Source organism: Leptodactylus fuscus, chromosome 1 (assembly GCF_031893055.1).
Source record: "Leptodactylus fuscus isolate aLepFus1 chromosome 1, aLepFus1.hap2, whole genome shotgun sequence".
Classification (NCBI taxonomy): Eukaryota; Metazoa; Chordata; class Amphibia; order Anura; family Leptodactylidae; genus Leptodactylus; species Leptodactylus fuscus.
Genome location: NC_134265.1, coordinates 163693433 through 163708297, shown reverse-complemented (window position 1 = coordinate 163708297; position 14865 = coordinate 163693433). Strand labels below are relative to the sequence as shown.

Genomic DNA, 14865 nt, shown 5'->3' with positions numbered 1-14865 from the left:
AGAATTGAGCTGAGAATTCTCCTAGCATCTAAAGCACTCCACAATGTTCTCATCTCCATTTACTAACACATTTGTCCTCTCTCAGCCGATGACCTAGCCCTTCATCCTCTGCCATTATATCCTCTTGTGCCTGTCCTATGCTACAGCCATTTAGTGAAACGTGCTACCCTATACATTACTTTTTCTCCTAACATCTTCCATTTTCAAAATGTCTTGAAAACTAATTTCTTCAAGAAGGCCGGCCTATTGTTGGTCTTTACGCAACCTTATTGGGTCACAGGCGTCTCCACCTCAAGTATCTACCTTTGTCACATCACATTGCGCTTTATATCGATGTTCACTGGTTAGGTAGTGGGGTGGTGCAGTTTTATTTGTATTCCTCCTGCCAATCCAAGTTGCGATGGTCCTCTGGGTGAAAGTGAACATCTTTTACCTACTTTGTCACTCCTCTTATTTTATTTCCATATCTGACATCTGATTTGACATCTGAATACTTATAAATAAAATGATTTATGTTTATGGTTTAAACCTTTAAACCCTTATATCACAAACTCAGACAAGAAATTTTATAGCCTGCTTGCTTGCTGGGAAAGATTTGTTCACTGTCTTTTGGATTTATTTCAGAAATAATTTGAGACTAATAACAATTTTATGCAACTTAGTTTACTTTGCTACATTAATTTTTATTGAAACAACTTAGTATTATAAAGGGATTGTTAAAGACACATGGCTTGTATCAGTTAAAGCTACTTTATGTGCAGTTATAATGTAGCTGAATGATGTATGTAAGAAAATCATTTTATGTGAATTGCAATAAATATCACTCATGCGAGCAAAACAGATAACAGAGCTATATGTACTGTATATAGACTTTCTTTCTCCTAACCTTTCAGTGTTGTTTACAGCATTTCATATAGTAGTAAGTTGACTGCAGTTTCAGTCATTTGAGTATAGGTAAATACAATTGACAAAAAAAAGTTATAGTGATGTTTACTTACCAAATACATCCCTAAAGGACACTCTCTCAGCCTGGTTTTGACTCATAGTCTATGGGCATATTAGATATATGGCATGTTTATGTCTGGGATTATTTACCAACAGACACTATATGAATGAATAATGAATTTTTTTTCACGTTTCTGTCTCTAAATCTGTACAGTCCCTTTACATGTCTTGTTTACACACAAGCAAACACTGATACACTGTAGCTTGCACACAGCCATCATTGTATGTGAAATGTTTAGACAACTAAACTGTATAGCAATAGCACACTGAAGCATTACTTCACGTCTTCGCTGTGCGTACCACACTTTACACTTCTAGCCAATCTCTCATCTGCACAAATAAAATTTAGCTTAATTTTGCTTCATTTGCCCAAATTTCCGAGACCATGGCATACATATAAATAAAAAGTGCACTTAAGTTACCAGATACAGGGAAAAAGTCCCTGAATATGAACCGTTTCATCAGTTCAATACATCTGAGGGAATGCAGATAGCAACAGCAGGAATGCAATATGTGCTAGCAGTATGGCCAACCTGGCGTGGTACATGATGTGATGCAGAGGACAGTGCTGCAAAAAGGTCAGAAAGCAAAGCATCTGCTGCAAAGTGAGCCAGCAGCTGTAAAAAGTCTCTCAGGATCTGATATGTAATGTGCTTTATTTGGCTTCAACGCCCAGAGTAATATATTCTAGCCTTGTGTCAGCATTACAGATTAGTGTGCATAGCATGTCATAGACCTCATCAACTCCAAGTGTTTACAGGCCATGGCTATGTACAAGAGCAAATGAAGAAGAACAATTTATTTTAGACTCATTCATTAAAATATACATTAGAATGTTTTAGCGTAGTGAATTGACCTATCTTGTATTTATTGCCAACCAATGGTAGATATTTTTCTATTTCTAGTTATAGAAAGCCACAAGTTAAATAAAGAGCCACGTAAAACATTTACCACACGTGTCAGGAAGAATCTTCTTCTAAAGAAACAGGGTCTTTTTAAGATAGGAAACAATATATGAAATATAATATCATCTGGGCAGAATGTGTGGCCTTCCTGTACAGAAATATCTGCGTCTGTGAATGGGTTCCCGTTTAACAGCACTACAGATGGAAATAACAGATACCATGCCAGCTTTTACCTAGAATGAACTGTTCTTCCCCAGCCATGCTCTGTAATGCTCTCATTTAGATTGTTAGGACAAGCAACTGTTCTGTCTTGTAGTCCCCACAGCAATTTTGTGGTGTAATTATATTACCGCTGCACTGATTATAGAGAAACAGCTATGCCTTTCAATTGAATATGTAAGGAAAAAATTGTTTACAGCTATAAAGCTCATATTGGTGTAAATCGCAAAACAAAGTGGACAATTTTCCTTCTGTAGGTTAAGTAAAACAAATTATGTGATAATGAAGCTGGATGATGGACAGGGGCATGGATAGGAATCTGGAGCAACTGAAAAACATGGAACAGATAGATGGTATATATACTGATATCTTGAAAGAAGTTCTTTTGTTACACATGTGTCTAAGTTAAAGAGTGGGAATTACATGGGAAGCACTTATACGTCCTTCTGCTAAATCCACTCTTGACATTGGCTTTAGAAATGCAGCAAAATCTGCAACAAGAAAATACAGCTCTTTTGCAGAATGTGGCAGAAAAGTGTACGGTGTTTAAAGATCATCTGTCTCACATTGTAACACCCTGTATCAATTTCTAGAACTATATCTGGAATCAACGGAGGGACTGTTGTTCAGAACCTTATAAGAGTAATAGTAGTTAAGACAACATGTTGGCTCAGTGGTTAAGCACTACAGCCTTGTAGCGCTGGAGTCCTGGGTCAGAGTCCTGCCATGGACAACATCTGCAAGGAGTTTGTATGTTTTCCCTGTGTTTTCGTGGATTTCCTCCCATACCCCAAAGCCATACTGATAGGGAAAAATGTACATTGTGGGGTTTACAATCTATGTAAAAAAAAAAAAAAAGATTATCAGTAGTTAGAATTAGGGATTTAGTTCTCAACAGGGCCTGGATCTCATGGGTCAACTTCTGTGAGTGTTTTTTAAACAAACAGTTCAATATTCTACCTTTCTAGAATCCTTTCTGGATTCTAAGATAGAGGTAGATTAAGTAGCTTTTTAAAGTCAGAATTTAAAATGAAGCTCTAATGAGAATAATACGGTGACTGTATATTGACAGTCCATAAACACAAATCATCATATTCTTTCTTTATTTTTCTTTACCTTCATTCCATTCATTATCTACAGTTGACAGATCAAATATTGAAACCATTTTTACAAAAGGGGGCAACACGGTGGCTCAGTGGTTAGCACTGCAGCCTTGCAGCACTGGAGTCCTGGGTTCCAATCCCACCAGAACAGCACCTGCAAGGAGTTTGTATGTTCTCCCCGTGCTTGTGTGGATTTCCTCCCATTCTACAAAGACATACTGATAGGGAAAAATGTGCATTGTGATCCATATATGGGGCTCACAATCTACATTAAAAAAATAAATAAATAAAATAACTAAATAGCTATTTTCACAAAAGAATTGGAGTAGTTTTTGACAAGGTATGTCAATTCCACTTGGAGGAACACAGTCACCCAGACACCTTCCATTAAAATTGTTTTATGTACAGAGTTGCTTTGACTAAAAAATGTGGAAAAATAATCTGTACTACATTGTCGTGCCATATTATGCCTGGGCTTGACTTATCTTGTCAATAAATATTTCATAATTTTGCTTTCATCTTGGTGGAGTGTCATGAATTGTAGCCAATATTGGCCGTGATGGGCCCTCGACTGGCATCCAACTGACGCAAATCACAGTGAGCAGGGCAAAAACATTTAGAATAATTGGAGTGGCTTGGTCTAGAGGAAGAATATTGAACAACATAGATCCCCTGAATACAGTAAATTATCACAACTAGTTGTTGGATCAACAGTTCTTAGATTATCAGAGTGATAATATAAATGTACTTGCAGCAGAATATAGGATATTATCATCATACCCCAACAATTTATGCAGTGGCAAACTTGCAGCAGTATGACTTGATAATTTTGGAATCTCAGTCTATTGTCATTTCCATAGTTCAGGTTGTTGGCAAATAGTGAAAATAGGTCAAGTTCTTGGTGACATATGTAATACAGGGCCAACTTAGAATATAACAGCGTATGAATACCTGATGTAAATGAATACAATATTTCTGTAGGTTGACGTTTAACATTGTAGTAAGTGCCATCCATGACACAGAGTGGTGTTTTTCTACTTGATAGAGGGATTGTATTGAAGAGTATGGGGTTTGAATTAAATTCTATGTTGCTTAAACTTTTGCAAGGTAATTTTTTTTTCTAGCATTTTATGTGAAATAAATGGCAATGGTTCAAGAATAAGGAAATGTTTGAATTGCATGACTTATATATTGGGAATTCTACTACATTTGCAGACACATTATAGACAGATAGCACATGAATTATTTTTAGCATAGAAAAAGAAGATGTTGTCATGGCCAAAACAATGATTACAGACTTGATCAGCTTCCAAGACAAATGGCGTACCCCAAGGCAGCCCCAAAGCTGTGATCACAACTGGCTCCAAAGCTTGCCAAACTGCCAGATGCCTTTGTTGGAAAGCTTTTTACTGCAGTTCAACACCTGAGTCCGAGCAAAAGTCTGACCGCCATTGCCACATGACAGCAGTCCATAGCTGGAGAATGCTGCGTCAGTAAGTGATAAAGAATCATCTGTGCATATTGTTGTTTTACACTTGTAAAAATATATTCTCAGCCTTCCATAATTCCTCAAGCATGGAACAAAGCAAAACATACAAGCCTCTGTCTGTTTAAAATAAAATGATGCCTGATCCCCATTTGTTTTTCTTTTGACTCGTGTTTAATTGAGAAATCCCCGTCCAAATATTAAAGGAATAGTTGTAATAATATGTACCATCACATTATATATTTACACAGGCTGAAGATAAACTAAAGGGCAGCAGTTCCTTCTGTACTGACCTCTTTTTTTGACCAGGTAATCTGTGTCAGCACATTACTGGAAACAGGATCCACGTGGAAATCATTTTCCTGAAAGTCTTCTTTGGGATAGATACTTCACCCCTCCCAACAAAAATGACAGTGACAATGACAGTATATGGGCAAATAAGGAGCAACCCTAAGAACTAATTGTAAATTGGAAAAAAGGTCTATATAAATACAGACTGTAGGCACATGGAAAGTATCTCTTAGACTGCTTTTTGCAGTTTTCTTAAAATGCATGTAGTGATTTTTGTGTGTTTCAATGACTCTATTGTGATTAAATTCTATGTAGCTTGTTATAGAGTCTTTTCTGTTGTTTTGTCTTGTGTGACAGTTTCAATAGACACATTAGCAACTGCTGCTGGTCTGGCTGACAGCATGTAAGGATACAACTTTCCCTCTCCTTCTTCCAGGTTTAACTTTTCTATTTGCCTCTTCAATCCTATTCCAATTCATTTGTTATATAATATATTTAATTAGAATGTTTTTGTCTTTGTGTGTTAAATCGAAGACATGAAAAGATTAAGGATTGCAAACTAGTTATTTTCAGAAGAAGATTCTAACAAGTGTTAATCTTTAGAAAGATTTAGCTTTCCATGCCGGTGGTAAACAATCTCAAGTTCTGATGTAAAGTTCATGATGAAGTATTTTGATTGTTTGCATTGAGAGATCTAATGTGAAGAAATTATCCATCTCCAATGTTTACATTCATTTATGGTCCTGTACACTGGAAATATAGGCTGATGGTCAACTATTCAATAATAATATTTCTGTCATTTCTCCACAGCCTAATAGCAGTGGGCAAGTTGTAGGAAAGGTGCCTGGCCACTTTACTCCTGTGTTGGCGCCATCACCTCATCATGGTGCAGTGAGACCTGTGACACTAACCATGACGGACACGAAGCCCATCACTACATCCACTGAAGGTGAGCTACATTTAACCACTAGTATGTTTTACAGTATCTAGTGTTACGTTGAAGTTTAGTCGAATCCACATGGCATTTCCTTTAGGGTTGGACGTGAGTATTAAAGTCTTAATTGTCAGAATGATTATTTTAGGTTAGCAGATTAAGCTACGCTGCGGAATCAAAGATTTCTGCAATTTATATCAAGCTGACCAAATAATGATCTGGTAGTAACAGTGCCAAGAGATTAACTAATCTTGTCTAATTGAGGATTGCTTGAGGATATACACTTGGTGAAAGAGATAATAAATGAAAGTATGACAAATGTATGATTACATGGATTTTATGTAATCACCATATCATTACTTTTTAATGAGGACCTATGATTGTGTGAGTAACAACAGTGCCTCAAGAACGGTCCTGTAGAAGTGTATATTTGTATTAGGAATTCTTAAAAATCATGTCGATGATTGTATATTTTACAAATTCAAGCAAGGCTATTCAAAGCAAGATTATTTAATCTCTAAAATCATCCAAAATTCAGATTTATCTTTGCTGTTTATGCCTTTTCACTTGGCATCTAGTATGTGACATTTTTACAAGTTGTGCTGTAGCCTAGACATTTCCCAGCACGCAAATCACTGTTGTGAACCCTATTTAGACGTTAGGCCACAAAGGAATGCTAGGATATTTCAACGCTGAAACATGCAGAATTGTGAATGCAGCTCTGGACTGAAATATAGGGTGTAACTCAGGATCAGTTCAAGATAGATTAATGCAATATATTTAAATCATACCTCCAATAAAAAAAATCATTTCATAAATTTATAGTACATGTGAAATTAAGAAACTTTGTAATATTTCTTATATTATTAATAATAATAATAATAATAATAATAATTATATATATATATATATATATATATATATATTTATTTATTTTTAATTCCTTTTCCATTTATCAAGATAATTTGCTTTTGACACATTAGTTTGTGGACAAGAGAAGGGGAAAAGCAGGCTTATAATAACAGGCTACCTGTGAGCATATATTACAGATTTGTTCTATTCATTTATGAAAAGTTGTTCCATAATTGGAGGTACGCTTTAAGTTTATTCATCTTATGTAGATAATGTCTATGTGTAAACTGCGAAATCCAAACGTAAGTATATGCTGTAAAATTCCTGAGATTAAACAACTTTTATTGATTTAATAAACTGAAGTTCATCAGCTGAAATATCTTAAATACTAATATTACAGTTTCAGTAAAAATCTTACAGTTTTATTAAATTGTATAGTACAAAAATATTTACACAGATTTGTAATTCACTGTAGAAAATGCAATATTTTTTTTATAGGATCTGGATTTAGAACACAATTACATACACTGAAATAAGCCCGCTTGGATTTGGTAGCATGATGCAATGTTTTGTGGAATGTATTTCATTATATGCTGGCTTCATAGACATTTTCAGTCTATGGAATGATATCTAGTAAAGGAATGATATGTAATGAAGAAGAAGAGTCAAAAATGGAAAATACAAGCAGCAAATGCCTCTGTAGTATTACCAGTCTAATACTAAGAAAATAACATTCTAACTAGTATCTACAAGGATTTGTTACCCTTCTGATCAGGATACTGTCATAAAGGTTGAAGAATTGCTAACACTATGCTGTGTTTTAGGGAGTAAGATATATATGTGTATATATGTATATATTACTTATACCCAGTTATTGATTCTTGGAAAATATGAGAAGAAATCCAGCCAGTTAAAGTAAACCCTTTAGGGCCATGTTATAATGGAGGAGACTATGGGAGGAATTTATTAAGACTGGAGTTTTCTCCAGGGCCATTTAATAAATCAGGCGCACTACCGTGCACTGGAATGGAAATCTATCCCAAGGGGGAACTGGTGTAGATTTTTTGTATAACTCAGTCCAGTCAGACATGAGTTATAATAAATATGTCAAGTCAAGGTGTCCACGCCCTGGCCCAGTCTGCCCTGCTTCACTCACTTTAACAGAAAGTGGTGAGTGAGGTGCACAGTAAGGGATGTGATGTATTTTGGGCACAAGAAGGGAAATGCGCCAAAGATGCACCACAGTTAAACCCACCCACACCCGAAAACTGAATTAGATGCGTTGATAAATTCCTCCTAAACTTGTTACTATTGTCTCAAAAGAATTTTAACTGTTGTGCCCCACATTCAGATTACCCTTAAAAATCATGGAGGTAGTGTCACTCAAATGAACAGTCAGTCTGACAGACTTCCATCTGGGTTTTGTCCCTCCAGAATTTATCATCACAAGTCACCAAGGTTCATGTACTGTGTAGTTAGGTGTGATGTCAATGGGGCCAGAAATGGCAGTGATTTTTCAGAGTAATTTGCACCCAGTATGTGCCATGGTATAGTATTGAAACACTGTGGCAGATTTCTAAATACCATGTGAAAGAAATACTGCATTTGTTACCTATAGAAACCAATCATGACACAGCTTCCAGTTTTCGAGAGTGCTGTAAGGAATAAGAATTGTGCTTTGATTGGATTCTATGAGCACCAATGATGATTTCCTAAATCTCCCCCATAGTTCCCTGTACTATGGCACAGTAGTGGTGGTTTAAGAGAAGGGGGTCGAGGCAAAAGGTCTTGACAGGTTCCATTTAAGCATTATGACTCTGATCCTACTGTAGCTCTATTTTCATTGTATCCATTTTGTCTCTTTTCCCAGCCTACACAGCCTCTGGCACATCACAAGCCAACCGATATGTGGGACTAAGCCCTAGAGATCCAGCCTTCCTACACCAGCAACAGGTGGGCTGCTTTCACATCAGGCGTAATGATTCTGAGATGTGTGGATAGTGTCATAAAAGCATGCATGATACCACTCATAATAGTTTGGATTAAAGTAAAATCCTGTCTGATCATGACCGGGCATGTTAAATATCAACACATTTAATTGAATGTGTCCGTGTCACAAAAAAGTGTCCCTTAAGACACTCAGCGAGCGTACATTATGGGATGCAGTAAGTTCAGCCAATGACACATAGAGCTTGCTCCCTTTTATTTTTACCAGTTATATATTTCATTATATTTACACAAGACTCACTCAAGAGAAGTTCCTGTAATTCACCACACTACAAATTATGATAGGTTTATGTATGTTAGAATACAATTGGATCTAGCATGTAAAATGCAGGCAGGTTACATTCCAGGCCAGACACTCCTCTACCTGACACATTTAGCTATCACTCATGTTTTCAGCCAGGATTAGCTCTGCTGATTTTGCATTGAATTATATGTTTGTCTTTAGTTGCTGTAATGAAACAGTGGTATCTGCTGTAACAAGTTTTTTGTTTTAATGCATTTCGGATTCGGTATTAGCCTCCCCACTCATGAGATGTTGCTAGTTTTAACTCTATAAAAAATTATTTGCTAAGAAGCAAAATGTACATATGTTTGAGTCTGTATCTCTGGAACCTCCATTTCTGTGGAGAACAATAGATTCCTAACCTAGATGGACAAACAAGAGCGTCCATCTCTCCATTTATTGTCCTACTAGATGTGGGGACCAGCAACCACATCACCATGTATAACAGGAATCTGGTGACCATGGTTCTGGAGATAATTATGAATCCCAGAGGTTGGATCCACATCTATCAGACATATATGGCATAGCCTAAGGAGATTTGGGAGAATATTTTCAACAATTCTTATAGCCACACTTATAGCCCAACTGAAACGTTTTAGACTAGATGATTCTGTAAAACAAAGTTTATATTCAAATTACTAAGACTAATAGGGTTTGCCATATTCTTGGGAATATTGATATCCAATCTCTGAGTGAAACAGTCAGGCTTTATTTTTATTCTTTCAAAGAGCTACAAAACAGATGGAGTTTAGATCATTCAGTTGTTCAGAACTGCCTTCATGCCCAATGGTATAGAGACCTGGAAGCAGATGGCTCTGTTCATTGTATAGTGGTTGAGCCGCATTATTACAGCTCTTCCCCTATTCACTTAAATGGGAGCTGAACTACAGTAATGCTACATGGCCACTATATAATATGTGGAGCCATTTGCTTACAGCTGTGTATGGTGCTAGGCCTGGTAGCAGTCCAAAATGGTCAGATATCTGCCCACAACAATCAGATGCTGATGGCCTATCCAGAGGCCTATTCAGAAGATAGACCAAGATAAAAAAAAAAAAACCCTTTCAAAACCATTTTCTAGACGTTGTACTGATGACATAAAGAACTGACTGGACAGTGGACATCTTACTATAATGAGTTGACTTTCTTTACTGAACTGGGAATTGACCTAAAGATTTCTTTCACCATCTGGGCAGAAATTTGAGTTGAATACTTTCAATGGCACCTAGGGCAATTCTAGAGGCTGCAGTGTATTATTTTAGTTATTCCAAATGGCTTAGATAGAGCAAACATATTCTGCAGCGCTGTACACATATTGTCCAGAAGTCTTTTAATTTTTCCTACCAAAAATGTTAAACAAATATTAACACAAACAAAAATTACAACATTTTACAGTTCAGTGAGCTTTATATAGGAATCCTCTGTCAGTCCAAATACTCAAGCAGTCTAACAAATTTGTCTCCACTTCTATGGCGTGGGACAATTCACTGTCATGACCATAAATGCTTGCATTCCTGAAAGTTTTCCTGTACATGAAGTTTTTCTCCTAGAAAATTATTGCAATTAAACATGTTTTGTTATACACATGCTTAATTCCTTTCTGTGGATTGGAACAACACAAAACAGCAGAGAAAAATAGGTAAATTGGACATAACTTCACACAAAAATCCAAAAATAGGCCGGACAAGATTGTTTGCACCTTTTCAAAATTGTGGGTAAATAACTTTGCTTCAAGCAAGTGATGCTCGTTCATTCTCATCTGTGACAAGTAACAGGTGTGGGCACTATAAAAATAACATTTGAATCCATATAAAAATTGACTCAATCTTTGCATTGTGTGTCTGTGAGTGCCACACTAAGCATGAAGAACAGAAAGAGGAGACGAGAAATGATTAAAAGGACTTGAGAGCCAAAATTGTGGAAAAACATCCACAATCTCAAGGTTAAAAGTTCATCTCCAGAGAGCTAGATGTTCCCTTGTCCATGGGGTGTGCAACATAATCAAGAAGTTTACAACCTAGGATACTGTAGATAATCTCCCTGGATGTGGATGGAAAAGACAAATTGATGAAAGGCTGCAACGCAGGATAATCTGGATGGTGGATAAGCAGCCCCAATCAAGTTCCAAAAAAATTCAAGCTGTCCTGCAGGCTTAGGGTGCGTCAGCGTCAGTGTGAACTGTCCGCCGACATTTGAATGAAATGAAATGCCATAGCAGGAGAGCCAGGAGGAGCCCGCTGCTGACACAGAGACATAAAAAGGCTAGTCTACAGTTTGCCAAAATGTATGTGAGTAAGCCAAAATCGTTCAGGGAAAATATCTTGTAGACACATGAAACTAAGATAAAGCTTTCTTCAGTTTACCAAAAACAGAGTGAAGTGAAGCCTACAAAGAAAAGAACACAGTACCAACAGTCAAATATAGTGGAGGTTCAAAGATGTTTTGGGGTTGCTTTGCTGCCTATGGCATTGATTATCTTGACTGTATGCAAGGCATCCTGAAATCTGAAGATTACTGAAGGATTTTGGGTTACAATGTTGGGCCCAGTGTCAGAAAGCTGGGTTTGCGTCCTAGGTCATGGGTCTTCCAGCAGGACAATGACCCCAAACATACTTCAGATACCACCCAGAAATGAATGGAAACAAAAAAAATGGAAAGTCCTGAACTGATCAGCAGTGTATCTGGAATTAAGATCCAGTGAACACCTGTGGTGACATCTTAAAATTACTGTTGGGAGAAGGCACCCTTCAAATATGAGAGACCTGAAGGAGTTTGCAAAAGAAGAGTGGTCCAAAATTCCAGTTGAGAAGTGTAAGAAGCTTGTTGATGGTTATAGGAAGCAATTGATTTCAGTTATTTATTCCAAAGGTTGTGCAACCAAATATTAAGTTGAGGGTGCCAGTAATTTTGTCTGACCCATTTTTTACATGAAATTATATAATTTTTTTTTTTTTTTTTTTCTGTCGTTTGTGTACATACAAAAGAAATAACAAAGCATAACAAAGCACGTGCAATTGCAATAATTTTCTGGGACAAATACTTCATTTACAGGAAAAATTTCAAGGGTGCCAACACTTACGGCCATGACCATATTTTGTGCCTACAAGCAGTGGGGAATTAGGGTAAAATGAGTGGTGGGACAATCTGTCAGTTTCTAATCTCACCACAGTTAGGGAGCCCACAGGCCTATGACCTACATGATTTGTGTATTGTTACGTGCTCAGGATCAGACATTATGAGTCACATGATGTTTGTAGAGGTATACTGTAAATTTCTTTTAGTGGTCTCCATCTTCCAGGAGGACAAGTAGTCTAATTATAATTCATGTCTAGCCCATGCAAAAGGTAGCTGTCAATCTCCCAGGACACACTCACAGATTAAAGCTGCAGACACAGATGGAGAGTTTTACTCTGTGGAGTGGAGTGGATTCCCGAGGAGCCAGAAGTGTAAAGGAAGCACTTACATTTCTCCTTCCGACAAAAAATTCACTCCTGGCTTTGACTTGTACCAAAAGCAGCAAAGCCTGAACAAAAATAGCAACAAACGCTCCATTTGTATCTCCAAACTTACTTGGGTTTATTTGGGGTATATAAAGCTCAGCCTGCTAGTCTGCCTGTATTTGACTGCTTCCATAAGTAGACTTAGTTATTTCTTATTTTATCATATCATATTCAGGAGTATGAATTTAGCCTGAGGCAGTGAGTATTTATGATTTCGTAATATTTTCTATAAAACAATTTTAATATCACAGAATTATAGTATTGTCGTATAATAATCCTTAGTATTACTAAACATTGGTAGAATTAGACTCGTATAAGAAATGAGCCATGACCTTTCAGAAGTCTAATTTTCTCCAGGATCAATATAGCTATTGGGACTCAGCATAAATCTTGTAGCAATATTATCAATTGCACTTAAGACGATCATTATTTAACCCAGGACTTTTTCTTCTCTATATTCTAATAGTGTCTTCAATAAAACATTACAACAGCAGTGGTACAATGGTTTATGTATATATACATTTCGTAGTTTTAGCAGGGCGCTATTATCACCACTGCGGACAAACATGACTGAAATCACACTTACAATGAGCATGAAGATGATCATAGATATATCCCAGGGTGTTGTGTACACACAGAGCTGCAGGATATCAAACTCCCCATGAATACTGCAGAGTACGCCTAAAATACAGAATGTAGTTTTAGCAAACAGGACATCATAGAGTAATATTGTATCTCCTAAATTATACATACTAGCATTACTTGACATTTCAAGAAAAATGTAGCTCCAGGAGATACACTGCACTAAAAAACCACACCGGGGCAAGCACGTAGTATTACATGGTAGCCATACACTGACTACCAATAAGTATTTGGACCCCTGTGGTAGAATAGAAAACAACATTTATTGATATTCAATAGTTGGTAGAACCCAGCAGATGCTTCCTTACGGATGGGATTGATGGACACAATACTCCCGGATGCCTGGTGAAACTCCTGGTGTATGTGAGCCATCGGTTGGGTGTGATTTCTCTGGCCAGCATGCGTTGGTCTCTATCTCCCAGTTTCGGGGGTCTGTCAACTCGGGGCACATTCTGACAATAACCGTTCACCTTCCACTTTGTAATCATATAGGCCACTGTTGATTTGGGGTAATTCAGTTCACTTGCTATGTCCCTTAAGGATCAACCTTTTCTGTGGTATCCGACAATTACCCCTTTCTTAAAATTGGACAACTCTGCAGTTTGTGGCATCTTGCATGCGACTAATGCCAATGCACTAATGCCAATGCTGTTTCCTATTTAATGGCAGAAGGCGTGACATACATCACGACCGCAGATACTGTATCTTCATTTGCATGGGTGTCCAAATACTTATTGGTAGACAGTGTATAAATGAATAGCCAATCACGTAATACATGACCTGTCAGAGTGAGACCCCCTCTTCCTTAGCATTTCTTTACTCACCAGCAGGAGACCCCCTCCCCCCTCTTGACATCTTTATGCCCTAACAGAGTATATGAAAAGTGCTTGTCTTCATTAGATAACCCCTTCTGAGTATGTTTACAGGGAGGATTTCTAACAAGGTGTTTGTTGCATTTTGTAAAGGAAATCCATATTTACAAATGTCCTTACTTATGTATCATTGTTTTTAATGGAAGTTAGTGACGGGCACATCTGTTTTTTCAGCATTGAAATTGGGGTTGGTAGCCGTACAATGATTAGCTCCATTGATTGAGGTTAGTTGGTGCCAACTTGTGTCAGAAACAACACGTAAAGATTCTAGTATTGCCGTGTAAACATACAGTACTATTAAACTTTGTATGCTAATAGGAACCAAAACTGTAATAGATAGTAAAAATACTTCTAATATGTAGAATAGTTTATGTACAGCATTAGCAGATACATTTAGTATCCACGTAGACTCTGTTATACAATCTCTAATAATCTAGTATTACTTGGATCCACAAGGAGCGCTAATGAATGCATTTATTAGACAGACATCACATTTCTGTTGAATCAGCTAATTTTCTTAGTTATCTGTTAGTCTCGAGCATAGTAAAAGCATTCTAGTGCCATAGCACATAACATGTATTTAGATGGGTTTTTTTTGTTTGTTTCTGTTTTTTAAATGACATTAAGATGTATATGTTTATACCTCGCATATTTTACAAACTCTAGATTCTTCATGCATATCGAGATAGATAGGTAGGTGTTATACTGCTGCAGATTTTCTTGCCAAAAAAATAGAAGAGGAATATAAAGAGAGCAAACAAAAGCT

General features: G+C 37.0%; 1 protein-coding gene across 7 annotated transcripts in view; it reads left to right on the top strand.

The window, feature by feature from the left end:
- Positions 1–14865, top strand: part of NFIB (nuclear factor I B) — a 354487-nt gene that overhangs the window by 315834 nt on the left and 23788 nt on the right. For all 7 annotated transcript variants that reach the window (XM_075279439.1, XM_075279467.1, XM_075279417.1 and 4 more), the window contains 2 exons: positions 5820–5958; positions 8666–8748. In XM_075279439.1, coding sequence (XP_075135540.1) covers positions 5820–5958; positions 8666–8748 — 222 coding nt within the window. The remainder of the gene's footprint in view (positions 1–5819; positions 5959–8665; positions 8749–14865) is intronic.